We start from the raw sequence: 21,993 nt of genomic DNA on the forward strand, positions 1-21,993 counted from the left end.
ATCCCTTTTTCCAATCTTTCACACTCATTATTCTTCTTAGCAAGTTGTTTCTTAGTTTCTTCCTTGATATGAGCAGCTTCATTTGCTTCTATTTTAAGGGAGATGATATATAGCTTCATTTTGAAGATTTCTTCATTTTCCTTTGCTAGACTGCTCTCCATTTCTTCCTTGATCCTTGTAGCTTTACATGTTTCGGCGTTGAGAAGTTTGATGTTAGATTTTAATTTGAAGATTTCTTCATCCTTTGCTTTTAGTTGACATATCATGGTGTTTCTCTCATTTTCTGCTTCATCGACCTGTTCCTCTATGATTGCTAATGCTTCCATTGTCTTCTCAGCTCCTTGTGCTAACTTTCATGCTTCTTGTAGTTGACTTGACAAGGTATCTTCCCGTTTCTTTGCTTTATCCAATTGATTTGTCATGGATATGACTTCTTCATGATGCTCTCTTTTGCTCTGATGAAATTCCTTCTTAAGCTTGACAAGCTCTTCATCCCTTTCCTGTATTTGAAGCTAGACAAGGTCAACTTTCTTCCTTGTTTGATCTTGGTCACCAGCGAGTGCTTTCTTCTTAAGTTCCTTGTTTTCCTTTTTCAAATTGATAATCTCTTCCATGGCAGCTGTAAGTTGAGCGAGGAGATCTTCTACAAAATCTTTTTCATTCTCTTCATCTTCTAGATCTTCTTTAGCCTTGATATCATCATTCTCATTTTCAGCTTTTGTGATCGGTTCTGGATTTCCTTCTTGATTTCCATCATCTTCTTGACTGATGGTCATGGTCAATGCTCATTTTGAGTGAAGATCATGAAGTTTGTCCCATATACCCTTTGTTGACGAACATTTTCCTAAATTGTTCTTTATAGAATCAGGTAGCCCATTCAAGATTGCCTTCATTGCTTTTTCATTGTACTCCTTGGATTCTCCATCCATCATGCTATCAACAATTACTGATTTCCAGATTTCAATGCCTTGAGTCTTTAAGAAATTCCTCATTCTTGCTTCCCATATATTAAAGTTCCCATTGAACCATGGAGCCTCCTCAAATTGATTGTCTTCTATTTTAGTGGTAGAGGGAGACACATCCTTAGGAGGATTGGAGACTTTCTTCCTTGACTTCGCCATTTGTGTTCTAGTGATCAACCTTCAAGCTGCTAGGCTTTGAGTGAAGGTACTGGCTCTAACACCAATTGTTGGAAATACTGAGAGGGGGGGCTGAATCAGTATTTCTTTTCAATTGTTATTTTTTCCAGTTAAAACATTTATATTTAGAACACAAGATGAACAACAAGAATAAATGCTTTTATTAATATAATCTTTGCAATAAAATAAATACAATATATATATATATATATGATTCCAATCTGTTGCCAAGCACCAAATTGGACTTTTGTGAGGCTCCAACCTCAAGAGCACCAATTCTGTTTTGTCAAGGCACCAACCTTGGAATTAGAATCACCAACTCCCAGGACACCAATCCTTCCAGTTCTGAGGCACCAACCTCAAGGGCTCCAACCCTCTGTTGCTAACTATCTGGATCTGTTTTGTCAAGGCACCAACCTTGGATATAGGAGCACCAACTCCAAGGACACCAATCCTTCAAACTTCTGAGGCACAAACCCCAAGGACTCCAACCCTCTTGTCAAGGCATGTTTGATAGTAATGTTCTGCTCTCAGAACTCTTCTTCACTAAGTTCTGTCTGTTTACAGCTTCACTGTAGTCTCCATGCTACAGCATCAATAGCAATCAGTCTTCATATGAAGAAGTCTATACAACTCTTCATACTGTCCACACAAAGTCTACAATAGCCATCATGATCTCTGATAATGTCTCCACACAGCTTTAGTGAGTCTACCATTAGCTGCACTAAGCTCTAATTAATTCATCGTTGGTCTGAGCCTTTCACAGGTTAGCCCGATCAACAGAGTTGCTCGTCCGTCGGCTTCCTCCTGTCCTGTTGGACCTTCGGCTTCCTCTTGTCCTATTGGACCTTCGGCTTCCTCCTGTCCTGCTGGACCTACCACTGCCTCTGTTTCTTCCAATTTTTTTTGCAACCTCTAAACTTTCCTTGTTCTCTGTTTTATATGCCTGATTCGCCTAACCTTTGGCTTCCTTTCTCCCGCTTGAACTTCCGCTTCCTTTGTGCTCGCTCTTCGGCTTCCTCTGTCTCTTCGAATTCATCAAATTCTTACAGGACATGTTAATGCAAAAGAGAGGCCGAATTACAATAGTTTTGCATATTAAAAAATATCAGAGAGGCCCTTTTTAATATTCATACAATATACATTAATTGTTCACGAAAACCATATAAGAGAGACTATAGCCATATAGTGGTCCCACATGCCACATCATCCTTTTATCGCAATCATTGCTTTAATATGACAAGGCATTAAGCCTTTAAACCCGGGACCATACAATATATCGGAATACAAGGATGCACAGGAAATACACGGAAAATACACCCTCCGAACACATAAGGCCGGACTTCAAATGCATTACGCCCGCATCTATAACTTCATCGGGTCCACTCCTTCACAACTTTATCGCAATCGGCAGATTTGCACATAACATAGCCAATTCCCCGATACCCGGACGCGATATTATTTTAAACTGTTTTAATAACTCCGTCGGGTCCATATATATATATATATATATATATATATATATATATATATATATATATATATATATATATATATATAGATAGATAGATAGATAGATATCGCAATCAGCGCTTTCAATGTGGCAAGGCTTTACAAGAGGCTTGCAATATGCGACGGATGCGATAATATATTAAGTCATATTGCAATGGTCTAGTCGGGTCCGTATATATATCGCTATCGCAGTTTTAACGTGACAAGGCTTAAAACATTGCGATACATAACTCCTGATATGGCGGACGCGATATATCATTAGGGCACGATATAATATGACCATCGAGTCCGCAACTGTATATCACAATCGGAGGTTTCGAGGGTGATAGCCCTTTGAGACTAGCTACACAGCGGATGCGATATTACATTAGGGTGGTTTATAATGGAGCCACGAGTCCGTGTTATTATCGCATCTATATAATATATATACTCCTCCGTTCTTAACTTTGGTTAATGTGGACTTAACCCATAACCCTTTATCCCCTTTAATTCTATTATAACCATCGTATAATGGAGATATACACAAACACACGGGAACTTGCATTTTTCGCTTTTCCATAGCCTTGGCACGTTTATCGATGCTTATCTTTATCAGGCTCATTCTCCACTGTAGATTAACTTGCACTAGATCCAATGGCTTGCATGAATTTCGGGTGAGCAATTTGCAAGGGAAATAACCACCCAAAAAAGTGGTTTTCTCTCTCCACCCTATCAACGTGCACTTGGTTAATGGAATCGGGTGCTCTCCTCTAAATACCACTTACCGCCTAGCGTCTGCCCGAAAACCACCGCCACTGTTATAAATCCGCCTTTTGGAATATAACCACGTGCATTCACTTTGACTTTAACCAGATATTATATACTTTAACCCGATATATACTCCTCCGCTCTTTTCTGGTCTGATATGACTCCGCGATGGCTTCCGATGCACTACTCCAATAGCTCTTCTCTGATATTCCTCCGATATCGCATGATATGGCTCCCCTGTTAACTGCTCTTCCGTTGGCTTCTCCTCCTGATGCGTGTTCCTCTTTGTTCATTCTAGTGAACAATATGGTTCCTCTGTTAACTGCTCTTCCGTTGGATTCTCTAATGGCTTTGCTCCTTGACTTCTTACTCTTGTTTCTTCATGGATCTACTCTGCTTCTCCTTGGCTTCTTGCTCCTGTTTCTTCATGGATCTGTTCTACTTCTCCTTGGCTTCATATCATCATTTAGTATCCTAGAATATTGACATATTCCTATTGCTTCATGGATCTACTCTACTTGGCTTCACATCATTGTTTATTGTCCAGAATATTGCCATATTGACATCAATGACAACCTAGATTAACAGAATACATGTCGGAATCAAGTGATCTTTAGATCAATCCTACACCTCTCGACGAGAGGAATCCAAGAAAAATATTAGCTGCCATAAATAAGATGACCCATATGGAGTTTGGCCCTAGTTGCCAATTTTAACAATCTAACTATGGGTGAAACTTCTCGAAGAAGACGAGGAGCAAGCGAAAATGATCTAAGCCATTGATTAGAATTAATTTGGGTCGTTGGTTGTCCAATAGAAAGATATAAGAAGAGGCTTGAGGGGCACTTGGAGAACATATCGAGTGACATAAGATTGATTTTCTGAAGCAGAGCAGCTGCCGGAAAGAATTTCCAAGTGATCTTTTGTAGTGAGGGGCAAGGATAGTTCCGTTGGAGATTTCCCCTGATTCGGGAATACTCAGCAGAGGAGGCAGAGAGAGATCTAAGAGAGGCAACACAAAGCCAGAAGAGGTTGACGCAGGGCCACGTAGAGGCAACATAGGCTGACGCAGAGGCAGCGCAGATCCTTGAGGAGGTCCAGAAATTTGTTGGAGGAATTGATTTCAGAAGCCGGAAGCCAAGGTGTGAGACCGAGAGGTGAAAACCGAAGTTCCTGGGTAGCAAATCGATCAGCAGAAAGGGTGACGAAATCCCTAGAGGCTGTGATGTTGGGCTGACGCAGTGACTGCGCAAAGGTAGCACAAAGGTAGCAAGGGGTTGTTCATTCAGTGGCTGGACCAGCCAAGATCTCCAGTCATAGTGTGAGGTAATCTCACTTATCTCTCTGTCAATGATATTATCTGTACTGGATAGCCAGGAAGGCATCCAGAGATTGTATTCAAAGATTATTAATGCTTAATAATAAAACCCTCAACTGCAGCACCGGTTTTCCCACCCTTGGTTTTTCCGGGGACATTTGTCCAAAAATAACTGCGCAGATGAGTTGTATTTCTTTCTTGTTCAGTTTCTTGTTTCCACATTTTATTTAAATGGGTGAAGGCTGCAACGTATTAGTTTCGATGTTTACTGTAGGAAACAATAAATAATTTTGTTCAGTAATTAACAAACAGAGGAAACATAATCAGTTGCTGCAGTAGAAATTCGGGCATCCAAATTTTCACATGGTATCAGAGTTGCAGGTGAAACAAGAGCACAGAGCCAGAAGAGCCCAGCGTTGAAGGAAGAAGGGAAGTCGAAGTGTTGCATAGGCAGCAAATCAAATCCCCGGAGGGTTTGCACATTCCAGGCCAGGAGGGCAAGCTCTTTGTGGAAAATCTCTCTTTGAGTGAGTCGACAAAGACGTAGGATTTCCATATCGAAATTTGTCACCAGCAGAAGGAGAAGCGTGGCAGCTTTAGTGAAGAGGGGTTTTTGGTGTGACGCAGTTTCTGCAAGTAGTTGCTAGGAAGAAAGACGTCAGAAGGAAGAAGAGAGGCACCTAAGGGAATTTCTTCCTCAAAGAATTCCTAGCCAAGGAATTCGAATTTTCATTTGTTGAGCAGCAGCAAGGGGCAACAAATCTACTAACTCCAGCAAGGAGTGCGTAGGCTAGCCCAGCAGCAGCGCAGACAAAAGAGGAGGTCATTCGACTTTTTCGATTGGTAGAGATGGAAGCCAGTGGATTGAGAGATCAAGATCGGTTGGATGGTGCATCCAACTATGTGATCTGGAAGGCAAGGATGTCATGCCTTCTGGATGAACATTTTCTCAAGATCTACATCGACAGTGTGGTAGCTGAGCCCGCGGATCTAGATCTACTCAAAAAGTACAAGGGAGAGATGGCGAAGGCCAAGCGGATGATCCTCGACGGAGTGAAGGATCATGTAGTATGTCACATCTCAGGCAAAGGGACTGCCAAGGAGATGTGGGATGCCTTGTCCACGCTATATCAGGGATCTTCCGAGCAACAGAAGATGTACTTGGAGCAGAAGATGAGATCCACGCAAATGCAGAAGGGGGAATGCATTGATCCGTTCCTTGCAAAGCTTCAAGAGACCCAAGACGAGTTGGCAGCTATGGGGTCGACACCTCAACCTACCGAGATGGTGAGGCTGGCTCTAAATTAAGTCTCAGAAGAATGGCAAGTGTTTGTCTAGACCATCTTGGGCAAAGAGAGATTAACAGATTGGGAAGGAATGTGGGTCGCTCTTCAGCAGGAAGAGATGAGGAGAAACTTAGTCAAGTGCAAACTTGAGAATAGTAGCAGCAGCAATGGGTCAAAGCCCAAGTAGGAGGATGAGAATGCAGCCCCCGCATCTAAGGGTCAGCACGAGAAGCGGAAGAAAAAGAAATATGTTTCGAAGATCAAATTCTTCAGGTGTGGTGAATTTGGTCACTACGCAACACAGTGTCCTCTCAGGAAGAAGGACAAAGATGAGAAGCATGATCCGAAGGTTGCAGCCGTAAAGATCGAGGAGGAGGAGTTCGCCATGACAACCCAGGCATCTCCAGGAGGGAGGTGGGGAGATTTAGAGATGTAGTTCGAAAGAACTGCAAATGGGCAGGATCCTTGAGGAGCCCACTTGTCGGATCAATTCCTAGCTACGGGAGCCCAGATCTGTAGTAGCAGGATGGACCGGGTCAGTTAATGCAGAGGAGTGTCGAAGTGACAATTGCAGTGGCTAGGAGCGCTAGAGACTGAGCAGCGCAGAGCTAGAGTTGGCAGCAGTGCAATTGGCACAGCTCAGAGTCAGCAGCAACGTAAAGGCTTCAGAGGGTCGACATAGAGACTAGCAACAGTCAAACTCCAGCAACGCGATGCATCATATTGAACACCAATTCAGTAATTAGGGATGCTTTTCCATTGCTCATGCAGTAGCAATAGTAGCAGCAATTGGAGAAGGTTGCAGTGCAGATGCAGTATTGGTAGTGGCAATGCCAGCAGCAGCAGGGATGCAGAATTTAGAGGGAGTTGCAGTATGGATGCAGTGTTGACACTGATAGGATTAGCAATTATAGAAATGCAGCATTTGCACAGTAGTTGGTGGACAGGATGTCAGACATCAGTAGCGCAGAAGGAGATGTTACAGAACAGAGTGATGCTTCAGCAAGTTGCATTGCTATAGCACATTCCTCGCTAGGAGGGAGTGTTGATTTCTAGTAGCATTGGATGTGCTCTAAGTCTCGAAATTTCCACGGAGGATTAGACACATGCATTCTCCAATAGCCAGAAATTGTTTTGGGAAATTCCACCTGAAGAGAGTTTTATTAAAATAAGTAATTATTTTTAATGGGTCCCTAAGTCTAAACTTAGGAAATTAAAATATTAATGGGTATTAATCTAACTGTGAGTGAAACTTCTAGAAGAAGACAAGGATCAAGCCAAAATGATCTAAGCCATTGATTAGAAGTTATTTTGGGTCGTTGGTTGTCCAATAGAAAGATATAAGAAGAGGCTTGAGGGGCACTTAGAGAACATATCGAGTGAAGAATAGAAGATCGATTTTCTGCAGCAGAGCAGTTGCCGAAAAGAATTTCGAAGTGATCTTTTGCAGTGAGGGGCAGGAATAGTTCTAGTTGGAGATTTCCCCTGATCCGAGAATACTCAGCAGAGGAGGCAGAAAGAGATCCGGGAGAGGCAGCGCAAAGCCAGAAGAGGCAGACACAAGGCCACGCAAAGGCAAACGCAAGGCCACGCAGATGCAGCATAGGCTGACGCAGAGGCAATGCAGAGCCTTGAGGAGGTCTGTAAATTTGCTGGAGGAATCGATTTCAGAAGCTAGAAGCCGGGGTGTGAGACCAGGAGGTGAAAATCGAAGTTCCTGGGCAGCAAATCGATCAGCAGAAAAGGTGAAGCAGTCCCTAGAGGCTGTGACGTTTAACTAGCGCATTGAATGCCCAGAGGCAGCCAGGGGTTGTTCATTCTGTCGCTAGATCAGCCAGAATCTCCAGTGAAAGTGTGAGGTAATCTCACTTATCTCTCAATCAATGATATTCTTTGTACTGGATAGCCAAAAAGGCATCTAGAGATTGTATTCAAAAATTACTACTGCTTTATAATAAAACCCTCAGTTGTTGCACCGGTTTTCCCACACTTGGTTTTTCCAGGGACATTTGTCCAAAAATAACTATGTAGATGTGTTGTATTTCTTTCTTGTTCAATTTCGATGTTTACTGTAGGAAATTGTAAATAATTTTGTTCAGTAATTAACAAGTAGAACATAATCAGTTGCTGCAATAGAAATTTGGGCATGCAAATTTTCACATGGTACCAGAGCTGCAAGTGAAACAAGAGAACAGAGTCGGAAGAGCCTAGCGCTGAAGGAAGAAGGGAAGTCGAAGTGTTTCATAGGCAATGAATCGAATCCCCAAAGGGTTTGCACAGTGCAGACCAAGAGGGTAAGCTCTTCGTGGAAAATCTCTCTCTAAGTGAGTCAACAAAGAGGTAGGATTTCCAGATCGAAATTTGTCAGCAGTAGAAGGAGAAGCACAGCAGCTTCAGCGAAGAGGGGTTTATGGTGTGACGCAGTATCTGCAAGCAGTAAGGAAGAAGAGAGGCACCTAGGGGATTTCTTCCTCAGAGAATTCCTAGCCAGGGAATTCGAATTCGAATTTGCTGAGCAACAGCAAGGAGCAACAGATCTACTGACTCCAGCAGGGAGTGCGTAGGCTAGCCCAGCAGCAATGCAGAGAAGAGAGGAGGTCATTTGACTTTTTCGATTGGTAGAGATCACAGTCAGTGGATTGAGAGATCAGGATCGGTTGGATGGTGCATCCAACTATGTGAACTAGAAGGCAAGGATGTCATGCCTTTTGGATGAACATTTTCTCAAGATCTACATCGACAATGTGCTAGCTGAGCCCGCGGATCCAGATCCTCTCAAAAAGTACAAGGGAGAGACGGCGAAGGCCAGGCGGATGATCCTCGACGGAGTGAAGGATCATGTAGTATGTCACATCTCAGACAAAGGGACTGCCAAGGAGATGTGGGATGCCTTGTCCACACTATATCAGGGATCTTTCGAGCAGCGGAAGATGTACTTAGAGCAAATGATGAGATCCACGCAGATGCAAAAGGGGGAATGCATTGAATGTCCAAGTGATATTTTGCAGTGAGGGGTAGGGATAGTTTTGGTTGGATATTTCTCCTGATCCAGGAATACTCAGCAGAGGAGGCAAAGAGACATCTGGGAGAGGCAACATAGAGCTTGAAGACGTTGACGCGGGGCCACGCAGAGGCAGTGTAAGTTGACGCAAAGGCAGTGCAGAGCCTTGAGGAGGTCCAGAAATTCGTTGGAGGAATCGATTTCAGAAGCCAGAAGCCAGGGTGTGAGACCGAGAGGTGAAAATCGAAGTTCTTGGGCAGCAAATCAATCAAAAAAGGGGTGATGTAGTCCCTAGAGGCTGTGACGTTGGGTTGATGTAGTGACTGTGCAGAGGCGGCCAGCACTTGTTCATTCAGTGGCTGGATCAGCGAGGATCTCCAGTGATAGTGTGAGGTAATCTCGATTATCTCTATGTTAGTGATATTCTCTGTACTGGATACCCAGGAAGGCATCCATAGATTGTATTCAGAAAGTACCACTACTTAATAATAAAACCCTCAGCTGCTGCACCGGTTTTCCCAAACTGGGTTTTTCTAAGGACATTTGTCCAAAAATCACTCTGTATATCTGTTGTATTTCTTTCTTGTTCAGTTTCTTGTTTCCGCATTTTATTTAAATGGGTGAAGGCTACAGTGTATTAGTTTCGATGTTTATTGTAGGAAACAATAAATAATTTTGTTCAATAATTAACAAATAGAAGAAACATAATTGGTTGTTGCAGTAGAAATTTGGGCATCCAAATTTTCACAGCAAGACGCAGAAGTAAGTAGCACCGAGCTTTGCAGAAGTAGAATATATGGCAGTCAACACAACTACATACGAAGCTATATGGCTTCAGAAGCTGCTAGTAAGCTTGTTCAAGCAGAGGATGGAGGCAACTAGTGCCTATTGTGATAATCAAAGTTGCATAAAGCTCTCTAAGAATCTGGTGTTTCATGACAGGTCGAAGCACATCAATATTCGGTGTCACTTCATCAAAGATACTTAGTATGTTCCCACAGAAGAGCAGGTTACAGGTTCTAGGGAGAGCTAAGTTCGTCTATTTTAGAGAACAAATGGGTATGGTTGAGAACCCGTTCTAGTAGCAGGGACAGCCTATTTTGGATGCTTTTCAGTTGCAGCAGCAACAGATGAAGAGGGAGTTGCAGCGCAGATGCAGTGTTGGCAACAGTTCAGCAAGGTCAGCAGCGACACAGATGCAGCGTATATCAAAGTTGCACAGTGATTGGTAGGAAGTTTGGCCAGACATCAGCAACGTGAAAGGAGATGATGCAGAGACATGGTGTGCAGTAGCACTAGAACACATTCCTCGCTAAGAGGGAGTGTTAGTTTTTGTAGCATCAGATGTGTTCTAGCCACAAAATTTGGTGGAGAAGCTAAAAGACATGAGATCTCCAAAACCCAGAAATCGTTTATAGAAATTCAACCTAGAAGTGTCTCAAATAGATTATTAACTGATTTTTAAATATTTCCTAAGTCTAAACTTAGGGAATATGGTTAATTAAACAGTGTTAATTGAGATAAGGCGTGAATCATCTAGAAACTCACTCAGATCGATCCAGAGATGATCCTAGCCATTGATTAAGTTTTAATCTTGGTCATTGGTGCTCCAACAGTGGATTATAAGAGGAAGTTGATGTGGTGATGGAGATATCATCCAATGCAGATACTCAGTTGCCTAGGCAGTTCGATTTTCTCAGTAGCAGCAGCTCAACAGAGAAGATAGCGTTAGAGGGTGAGTAGCCAGTGGAAGAGGAGAGCAGTAGCATTCCAGAGGAAGATTTCCAGTTCCCGGAAGAGGCAAAGGAAGGAAGGTCGAAATCTCTAGAGCGCCAGTGTAAGTTGTGCACAGAGGGTGACGCAAGGAGCTCAGGGCAGAGGCTGGGGAAGCGATTTCGGAGGCAAAAAATAGTTGTGGGGTGAGAGGAAATTCTCACAATATTTTTGCCAGTATTTTCCTCAAATTAGATTTCCAGTTGGGCATCTAATTTATTGTACTCGGAATTGCTGCTAAATACTAATAATAAAACCCTCATCTGTTGCACCGGTTTTCTGGAGTTGGGTTTTTTCGGGGACAATTGTCCAAAAATAACTATGTCAAAATTATTTTGTGTGTTCTACATCCTCCTCTTCATCAATGATTATTGGCTCTTTCAATCTATGGTTAAATGTAGATTTGAAGTCCAACCTCAGCTTATTGGTAGGTCTAGTATGAGGATTTCTAAAGTAATGAACCCTAGATTCTATTTCTCTGTTGGTATCCTCTACCTCCTTGTTTGACTACTTTCCTTTTTTATCCTCTACTGCTATATGGCCTGACTCTTCATCTTTTTGTATTTGCTTTTGTTGTCCTTTGGTTCTTCTTTTATAAACCCTAATTTTTCTTCAATCGTAGGGTTTTCTATATGTTTTTGTACAGGGATTTGATGACTAGATTTAGCCTTTGTTTCTGGAACTAGGGTTTTGGCATAGGTTTTAGCCCTAATCTTTCTTTGTCTTCTGGGTGCAAGGTTCATCAAAGTTCTTCGTCTCAACTATTCTACTTGTTTATTCAATTCATGGATGTACAGTATTTTAATTAAGCCATGATGGCATATATCATGAGGTAATAATTTAGCTCTGGTTCTAGCCTTAGTAGTCATCTTAAACAAGCTTTGATGCAGAAAATAGGGCAAATTCATTTTACCAAACCCAGTGAGGTGACACAAAAATATCATATGATATAAATAGGCTTTGGAATACCTACCTTTGCATGTAAAGAACAATTGTACAGTCTTTAAGGCAGTGGACCACTCGGGCTTCAGCATTTTTTGAGGGACTCCCACGCTCCAATTAGGGTTTTGGCAATCTTCCTTCAAGAAGAAATTCAAATCTACATTATGCACCCTATGTTTCTTGAACCACTTCTCTCCTTCGATAGGCAAAGTCGTGGCTTCTGCAATTGACTCCTTGGTCTCTGCAAAATCCATATTCCTTATTCATGCTTTGCTACCATCGAAGGAATGAAAAAAATCGTGACACCAGCTTAAGTTACACCCATTAAACCGATGGAAAATCGGCTCCCACCCTGCGTTTCTGAACAATGGTAACACTTCGTCATAAACCTCAAGACATGGACCATCTAGTTCATATCGTTTTACATGGCCAAACTTTCCCATTCTTTAGCTATTCTCAATTGGAACTATCCCCAACCTTTGGTAGCACACTATAAAAACTAGCAGAAACTACTCTACTCTATGTACTGCAAAACTGGTTGTTGGAAACGTTGGAAATCACTGATTTAGGTTTATTTTAAACTCCTCTTCTAACAGCTTTGAAACCTCTTTAAATGTCACATCATGTTTAACCTGAGTTAAATTACCTCCAACAACATCTTGGGCATTTGAAATGATGGAAAAGGCATTTTAAAACCTTGCATTTTCAAACTTTCTATAGGCGCTATGAAAATATTTCGTAGCGTCAGTGGTAGGCACTACAAAAATATTTCGTAGCATCAACTATAAGCACTACAAAAATATTTCGTAGTGCCACTTGTCTGCATTCAATAGGTTTGGATTGCTGCAAAATTTAGGGAAAACTTAGGTATAACTCAAATAAACCTTTTGAAAATTTTCTAAGCTTGTTTCACCCTTCTACAACAACAAAAATTCACATAGACCAATACATAACTTTTCATTGTTTTTGAATGAAGTAATCAACTGATCATCAAGACAATTGGTCCCTTTAGACATATACAAACTCAATGCGGACATTGGGCATCCAAATTTATTGTACTCAGAATTCACTATTGCATAATGATAAAACCCTCAGTTGTTGCACCGATTTTCCGAGATTGGGTTTTTCCGAGGAAAATTGTCCAAAAATAAGTGTGTCAATTTTTATGTGTGTGTGCTAGCATTTCTCAGTTTCCTGCATTTTTATCTCCACAGTGTTTATTTTATTTGGTGAAGAAATTACAGTGTCATTAATCCGATATTAATCAAAAAATTAATATATTGTTAATCAGTTAGGAGAATTAATTTCAGCTATTGCATTTTCAGGAATTTTCACAGGGTTGACCCCAACACTATCACTTCCCCTTTAGGTTGGAAGCACCTAATAGGTTGACCAATAGACCCCTCTATCAAGGTAGGGAACACCTTTACGAGACTTGGTTTAGTTAGATATCGGAAGGTGATCCTTGTTTGAAGTATTAACATGCCCTTAACATTCAAGTTTGGTCCACTTAGATGCATATATGATCTTAGTCTCTAATGGATGGTTGCTTTCACTTGAGTTCATGTTGTTTTGTCAGGTGGTCCATTGCAGCCCAGGCCTTGAGGGCACCCACTCCACAAGTACCCAGGCCTTTCAAAGAGATTATATGGTTTAGCAAATGCAGCATTGAGAGAGTTGAGCCTCCTGATAGCAATGAGCATATGTTATATGTCCCAAAGCACTCTTAGCACCTAGGGCATTAGTCTACTTTGACCTAGCACAGAGGATTGTTCATGATGACACCACTGGACCCAACATGCCCCTAGGCTGGCCTTGACACAACCTGATAGGCAAGACCTGATTCAAAGCCTGGATAAGGATGGTCTCCCATTGAGAGACTAGGGAGGGCTTGTTGCACCTGGAGAAGCCCTAATTTTGGAGAGAGGAGACCACATTTGGACAGTTGGAGACCCATGGATACCACATGATGGCACCCCAGCTGCACTTGGGACCCAGAGGACGATTTGAGGTGGCCTCAAATTTTGGATGATCCGGGCACTTTGACACCTTTTCACACCTCAACTCACCTTGGCATGGTATTTGGAGCCCTGAAAGGGCATGACATCAACATTATTGGAGGCTATGACTCACATTTGTGGCCATTTATTGGTTATTTTGTCATTTAGCTAGTGGGTTGGCTTGTCACCCAAGTTTTTCTTGTGTCAAATTCATTGTAGGGGCTTCATTAGTCTAAAATCAATTGAGGTAGACCTCATATAAATAGAGGTCACCTCACTTTCATTTTCATCATCACTTGTGGATCAATTCGGCCTCCTTAGAGGATTTCAGCCTAGCTAAAATTGACTTGTATCTTGTGGAGATGTGATCTTTTGTGGAGTATTTGTGTATGGAGATTTTCTCTTGCTTTGAAGATGTCATTTTGGAACAATAAAGGATTGGTTCATGCATTTTTATTGTAAGTATTCTATGTATTTGAATATCTTTATGGCTATTGCATGGAATGGATATTGTTAGGGTTTCTATGTGCTAGTTTTTATTGAAAATTTTTCTATGAAATCTTGGCAATGGTATTGTGTGCATTACCCTTTTAAGATTTTGTGTGACAATCCCTTGAGTGATCCTTCATGTTAAACTCTCCTCAATGACTTTGTTCCCTCATAAAATGATAGCTAGGGTATGAAACTAGGGTTTTTCATATTCCCTTACTCCATTCTAGGGTTTAGTTTTCTCCTAAGTAGATATCCCTCTAGACTCCATCACCCATGATCAAGCATTGGCCTCCCACATTGATGATCACACATAAATTTTCCATAAAACTGAATTCTCTCTCCTCTTTCAAATTTTTGACCCTTTAAGGTAAGCCACTAGGCTAGGGTTAGGGCCAAAATTCAACTAGGGTGCATGTATTGGCTTGTGGAAGGATTCAACACGTGGTTGGTAAGACATTGCCTCAAAATCATCCTTTTCCCATGGCTAATTCTTCCATTTTAGGGCTGATGTCATAAGTCCTAAGCAATTTTTGCCCTAGGTAAACCCTAATCTAGCCCTAGGCTTCAACTAGGGCTTGTTGAAGGCTTGTTATTCTTAAAATTGACCATATTCATCTATTCAAGCCTTTTCTTAGCCTTTTGTACCTAGGTAATCTTGTTTTTTTTTAACAGAAAGGACCCAATGACTAAGCAAGAGTTGAGACATCCTATATTGACCACGGACGGAGTGAAAACTCCTTGAGCCTAATTAATATAGGCCACCGCATGCCTCTGGAGACTTGAACCATAGGTAACCCTGTTAGCCTTGCCTATTCACAAACCCTAAGTCACTTGTGCCCTAGATAGGCCTTTTGGAGAGTATGCTTTGCCTTGTCTAAGCTTGTTTGATCCCTATCCTTAAGTTGAGTACCTGCCCTGAGCCTATGCTTGTCACCCCTGAACTTTGGATTTGATATACCCGTTAGGTGACCTACATACAGAAGCCTCCCTTGTGGTGAAAATCCACTAAAGAGCAGGAGATGATGGTTGTGGTTACGGTGGACCACACCCCAAAGTGTTGTCACTTGGTCTAGCCCTTGTCTTGTGAGCTCCCCTCAAAAGACTTCCCAGATTTTGAGGCAACAATTCTCAACTTTTCAAGCCATATAATACAATGGATTTTATGATCACATCAAAGATGCATCTTCTAAGCGACATCCTAGGAATGTATTTTGAAATGCTAATGTTCAAAAGTCAACATTGAGAGGCGTACTACAAGTTGAGAGTGAGGCCAGTACACTAGATCCCCAAATATAATGCATAGTTTGTATTATTTAGTAATTTCTCTCCTTCACTTTCCTCCTTGTGATCATTCTCATTCTTGTTTCAATCAAAGCACATATCAACTACATGACGATTTTCAACCATTTTGAGATTGCACCAAATTGCCTGGGGCTATGGAAGTTTCATTCTCAATTACTCGCATCCTTAAGACTTAGTTGCAATGCATTAATATGTTTCTGAAAACATAAGTATGGAATCTAATTGGCAGCCACACAAGAAAAGGCTCTCTATCAACATAATCTAGCAAATAAAACAATATTTCATCAAAAGAGTAAGATCTTTGCTAGATAAGTTATTAATTGATGGGGTGTATGTAGATAAGCTTATAGCTATCTAGATTCTATATATGACTACCAAATGATAAAGTATTACCTGTTGTCGTGCAGAGGAAATTATGTCTGAAGATGCAACACTGCTGTCACTCTGGCTATCTAATACATCAAACTATAAGGAACCACTTATTCACAAAAATGGATTGCAAATTATACTACTTCAATTCAAATAATGATAAGCTGTCGTGCAGAGGAAATTATGTCTGTAGATGCAACACTGCTGTCACTCTGGCTATCTAATACATCAAACTATAAGGAACCACTTATTCACAAAAATGGATTGCAAATTATACTACTTCAATTCAAATAATGATAAGCATGATAAATCTCCGCTGTTGAGGAACAAGTTGCACCACAATCTTAAACTAAAACAAATGATGAGTTCAATTCACAAATACCATTCACACTTACGTAGAAATTATGTACAAACAATAAAGAATGTTTTTATAATAAATATTTTAAAAAGAGATTCTCCTATGCTAAATATTTGAATTGTTTATTCCTCATTGATTATAATAATTGTAAGAAAAATGTTTATGTTATTACTAAATAATTCTACACTGTCGGCAACTATTCACACTAAATAAAACTAGTAACACCTAAAAAAGTCACAATAATCAAGAAAATGAAGCAACCTGCCAAAAAACAGATATTGCAATTCACTAAGATATATACTTATGCACTTCTAAGCAGTGTTGCGAAACTGAACATTGGTAAAAGGTTAGTGGGAGTTATAAACTCAGGAAATTGAGAAAATTAGGAAAAACTCCGCAAAAAGGGGGAAAGCTCGCAAGCATGTAAACTTAAACCTGGAAAATTCAGAAAACTCGGCAACTTGGAAAAAATACAGCTGGAGAATTTTGCAACTTTGCTTCTAAGTAATATACACTGTGATATTACAGATTTTGGATATCATTCTTAAAGAGGAAAAACATGAAAGCATTTCAGAGCAAGAAATAAGCTCATTATGGTGGAGGTTTGGGAGCATAGCAACAACCCATGGAGGATTGAACAGCTGGTTGTTGCAGTTGTTTAGAACACATTCCAAGAATCCAACCTGTTACACCTTATATTGTAATTTGTATACGGTTCCACTTTGTGATTTCATCACATTGATGGAGAATTGCAGCTAGTATCTTGGAGCATCGGACTGAACTGTGTTGATTTTGGGTAGCATCCGATGTGTTCTAGCTCTGAAATTTTGTGGAGGGGCTAGAACACATGAGATCCCCAGAACACAGAAGTCGTTTGGAGAAATTCCACCCGGATGAGGAGTTATTAAAATAATTAATATTTTTAATGAGTTCCTAAGTCTAAACTTAGGAAAATAAAAATATTAATGTGTATTAATAAAAATATGGGTGAGAAGGTTCTAAGTGACGAGGATCAAGCCAGTTCTAATCTTAGCCGTTGATTAGAGATTAAATCACGGTCATTGATTCATCAACAGGAAAATTATGAGGAGGCTTGAGGGTCAGTTGGAGACACACGAAGAGATCAAAGAGTTCAATTTTTCTAGGGCGTGGACCTGTTTCTAAAGGCTACTGGAATGAGCATAAACTCCCAAAAATCCTCAATAGCCTATGAAGGACTCTCAGGCACTGACCTGGAAAGAATCACTACCCTTCTCCCCTATGAAGTCCTTCTTATGGGGAAAGTCTAAAATACTTGGGATTCTATCTGAAACCTGACTCCTACAAAAAACAGGACTGGAATTGGTTGTTATCAAAAATTGAGAAACGTATTAATCTTTGGAGTTTCAAATGGTTGTCTAGAGCAGGAAGATTGGTCCTCATCAAATCAGTCCTAATTGCCATCCCTGTGTATTGGATTGCTCTCACTTGGGTTCCTAAAGGCATCTTGTCCAACATTAGAAAACTTTGTAGCCGATTCCTCTGGGCAGGGTCAAAGGAGGATGTTGTCCTTCCATGGGTTGCATGGGACAGAATTGCTCAGCCAAAGGAGTGGGGGGGATGGGGTATAAAGGACCTACATCTTTTTGCTTCCTCCCTAGCAGCAAAATCCGGGTGGAGGCTCCTGACAGAAGACAACCTATGGACAGCGGTGGTAAAAAGGAAATACATTGATCCAATCCCCTTGGATGAATGGATCTGTAGGCCTGGGAAATACTTTTCAAAAGCATCTGCCATCTGGAAGGCAACAATTGATTCTTTCAAGATTGTGGAAGAAGGTCTTGCTTGGCAGGTTGGCAACGGGGAAAAATGTAGAATTGGCATTGATCCATGGGTGGGGTGCAATGAGGCATATGCTCTCTCTAGAGGGATTATGGACTCTTTACATGCAAAAGGCTTTGTCTTCATTAACCAGATATCAAAGATTGAGACAACTACAATTTGGCATCAGGGGTGGAAATCGGTTGAGGATATGCAAATCGAACCCCAATGGTGGCATGAGTGGCATAACTACTTACAGGAGCTCCACCGTACAAATGTCAGGATTAAGGGCTGCCCAGACACCCTTCGATGGGTACATGCTCAGACAGGGTATTACTCCCCAAAGTTTGGCTATGACTTCTTGATGAATGGAAGGGGATGGGGGGCCCAGGATTGGTGGAGCAAGTCTCTCTAGAAACTGAATTGTCCAGCAAAAACCAGATTGTTCTTCTGGTGTATACTAAAGAACAAAGTGCCTACATGGGAAAATTTACAAAGGAGGAATAAACATGGGCCTAGATGGTGTATCTTGTGCAAAGACTCTGAAGAATCTTCTTGCCACTTATTCCTCAAATGTCATTTCTCTCTCAAAGTTTGGGAATTTACTTTGTCCCTATTAGGCATAAGAACAATATGGAATGGGGAAAGTTGCGGGGAAGCTTGGAAAAGTTGGTGGACTTCTGCTTCAGAGGAAAACATTAGGAACTTGCCCTTGATTATCTCTTGGGGGATCTGGCTAGCAAGGAATAAAGGTATTTTTAAAGAAGTATCCTCCTCCCCCTCTCTGATTGCTGCAGAATGTGCTTCGATCTACTCTCTTCTCCCCTCCTCTGATCACACTCAGACAATCAGAAACATCAGTACTGAACAGATTAGACATGATATCCCATGGGCTTATTTTGATGGGGCCTCGGATGCACATAATAGGTGTGGTTCAGGACTGGTTATCCATATAAACGACAACAGATCCTTAAAAGCTTCAGTGGGCATTGGTTCTGGAACAAACAACTTTGCTGAGTTACTCTCACTAAAATATATTTTATGCTGGCTCATTCACTTGGGAATTGGTTCAGTTCAAATTTTCGGTGACTCCATGAATGTCATTAACTGGTTCAACAACACTCAGAGATGTCAAAATCATGTTTTGATCCCTATCCTAGAAGAAATTCAATTATTAAAATTATCATTTGTTCTTATTACTGTGTGCCATATCTACAGGGAACGGAACACTACAGCGGACCTCCTATCTAAGGAGGGCCTTCAACAAGATCTGGACTTGTGGCGCATAACCGAGACAGAGGATGGTGCAGTCCGTGTGTTGGACAACAGGCCTTACAATTTATAAAATCTGCTTTTTCTTGACATCTTTTTGGTTTACTCCTCTTATATCAGCAGCTCATGTTGTACTTGGTATACTTTTGTTACTATCTGGTGATTATGCTCTGTATATTAGATCTGACACTTTTGTGATCCATATTGTAGATAAATGTCTTTCGAAATAATCACATCATTAGGATTTGGTCGACGTTTCGAACCAACCAATGTGGTTCATCCTCAGGACAAGGTGAAAGAAATCGTACAATCTTCAGGAATAAATAGTAAGGATGCATCATTGCCCAGGGTTAGCCGTTAAAAACTAGCCTTGCATTATTTCTCTGTATATGCTCTGTATATGTTTATTTTTGAGACAGCCTTATATTTTTTGGCATATTATGGGCCGTTTTCTCCTTGTATGGGGAAGCCTTTGGTACTGGACACTATATTTTTGTGACTATGTTTGTGGCTGAATGCACAGGTTGCTTTTGGATAGCCTTGCCCTCATGGGTGATCTTTCCACTTCTGGAATGCTTTATGCATATACTATGTAATTTTTTATATACTTAATAAAAAGTTTGATTTTTCCTTCGGAAAAGAAAAAAGAATCTTTGTAACATAAAAGGTATATTTCTACTAAAATTATGGAAGCTAGCATCAAAGAACCTTGCAAGTATGACGATAATAGAGTTGTAGCATGAAGAAATAATTGAGTACTTCTCATCTTAGAGAAGGAATCTCATCTTGAACATCATTCTAGACAACATCCTTAAGGAAAGATGCAACTCATTCAAAAGGAAGAATACTAGATGGCAAGCATAAAGAAAGAGGTATGTATATATTTAAGAGCTTCTCATTAGGAAGTAGAATTCACATCCTCAGTAGTATTGCAAGAAGAGCTTGTTGCATAAATATGCTTGGTAGCACAAGCATGGGGTATGTTTTGGATAAGATTGGAATGGACAGAATTATTCCATTTGATTGCTCAACACATAGAAGCATGATGGATAAGAAAGAACTCTTCCATATATATAGAAGCATAATAGATGGGCAGAACACATGATGATATTGATCAACATTCGATATGGTCTCCTGATGCATGATATTGATCAACATCCAATGTAAAATGAACAACTTCAAAGGAAACTGCATAAACTCTGTTGGATATGATTTTGAAACTTGTTGATTAGTTCACTCCACAAACACATTGATTGATATTTGAAAGGCAAAAAGCATGAAGAAGGATTCTAGTATGAAGATAGACCATACAAAGGGATGTTGATCTCAGAGGGAGCTAGTAGCAGAACATGACATCTTAAAGGCTATCATGACTGGGTAACTCTGACTTTAATGACTTGGTATTGATGATTCATTTGAGATATGACTTGGCTACCTGAAAGAACATATTGCAGAAGTATAGATTGGAAAGATAGCAGATGAGATTATATATCTACAACAGCTTGGTTTAAAGCTCAATTCTAATGACATGGATTGAGTGGGCAACAATGGTTTTGGCTTGTAAGTATTGATGACAAAAATGTGCACACCATCAAGGCCGGAAAAGTAGCAAGTCACAAGATAGCATGTTGATCATGTTAGATCCATTGATATTCACTTTCCCAATGGACAAAAGTAGAGATTAACTCTAAAATAACTGGTTTGGCAAGATTGATGATGAAGATACCTTGAATGATGATTGATGAAAAGTGATGTAAAACATTGATGGCAATGTTAAGAAATGTAACTAGTTTTGGTCTTCATAATTGTTGAACTCATTTCAATATATATCCTATGTAACAAACAAGAAAAAAAGAAAGAAATAATATTATTATTAAAGCATGAGTTTCATGCTCATTATTGATGGTCTTCTAGGTAAAAGCATGTTCTTCGTGCTTCTAGGGTTTGTTAGGTCTAAGGATTTATTGTCATGAGTCAATGGAGTCAACATCATGTTTATAAGACCCTTCTAAGCAATTGATAATCGTAAAAAGAATTATTTTTGAATCTAGAAAGTCTTGGAATCTCCAACAGTACAAGTCGGCCCTGGGATCCTTAAGTCAACCTAAAGGAGGGAATTCGACCCCTTGACAAGGCTATATAAAGAGAAGTTTCTCTCTCACACATGCAAAGTTCTAGGGTTTTTGGGTTGCAAGAAGAGGCCAAAGTTGCAGGGTCGAGTTGCATTAGGACGAAGTGCAGAAACTGGTAGCTGGAAGGAAGGAAACTCTGTCTAGACCTCGTTGACCTTAGGAAGAGTTGTCTTGCTCTTGGAAAGTTCCAAGTGGAGGTCAAATTAGGGTTTCTACAGGAGCTGCAGGGTCGAAGTTGCAAGTCGAAGTTGCAGGTCGGGTAGCAGTGATGTAGCTGGCAGATTGAAATTGCAGTGTGTAGCAGTTTGGTGCAGATTCAAGAAAGACTTGAGGAAGGGCTGACTTGGTATTGGGAGAATGACTTAGTCTAGGGATTGTGTCTTTATATCTCATTTGAAGCAGAATCTGAGAAAAGAAGAGTTTTCAAGTTTTCCCCTTAGATGGGTTTTGCCCTGGCTGAGAGCCTATATCTGTGTCCTCTTTTGTTGTTATTGCTTCTTGATATTGTTTGATGAAAATATCTAACTAAAGGAACATAAAGAAGATAACT

General features: G+C 40.6%; 1 protein-coding gene across 1 annotated transcript in view; it reads right to left on the minus strand.

Moving 5' to 3' along the window:
* Window positions 1–21,993, minus strand: part of ABA3 (molybdenum cofactor sulfurase (LOS5) (ABA3)) — a 425,672-nt gene that overhangs the window by 392,380 nt on the left and 11,299 nt on the right. The window contains exon 3 of the mRNA XM_089377211.1: window positions 15,906–15,964. Coding sequence (XP_089233337.1) covers window positions 15,906–15,964 — 59 coding nt within the window. The remainder of the gene's footprint in view (window positions 1–15,905; window positions 15,965–21,993) is intronic.

The sequence above is a fragment of the Pinus tabuliformis genome, chromosome J (assembly GCF_031772625.1).
Source record: "Pinus tabuliformis cultivar Carrire ecotype Pingquan chromosome J, CPIR1, whole genome shotgun sequence".
Lineage (NCBI taxonomy): Eukaryota > Viridiplantae > Streptophyta > Pinopsida > Pinales > Pinaceae > Pinus > Pinus tabuliformis.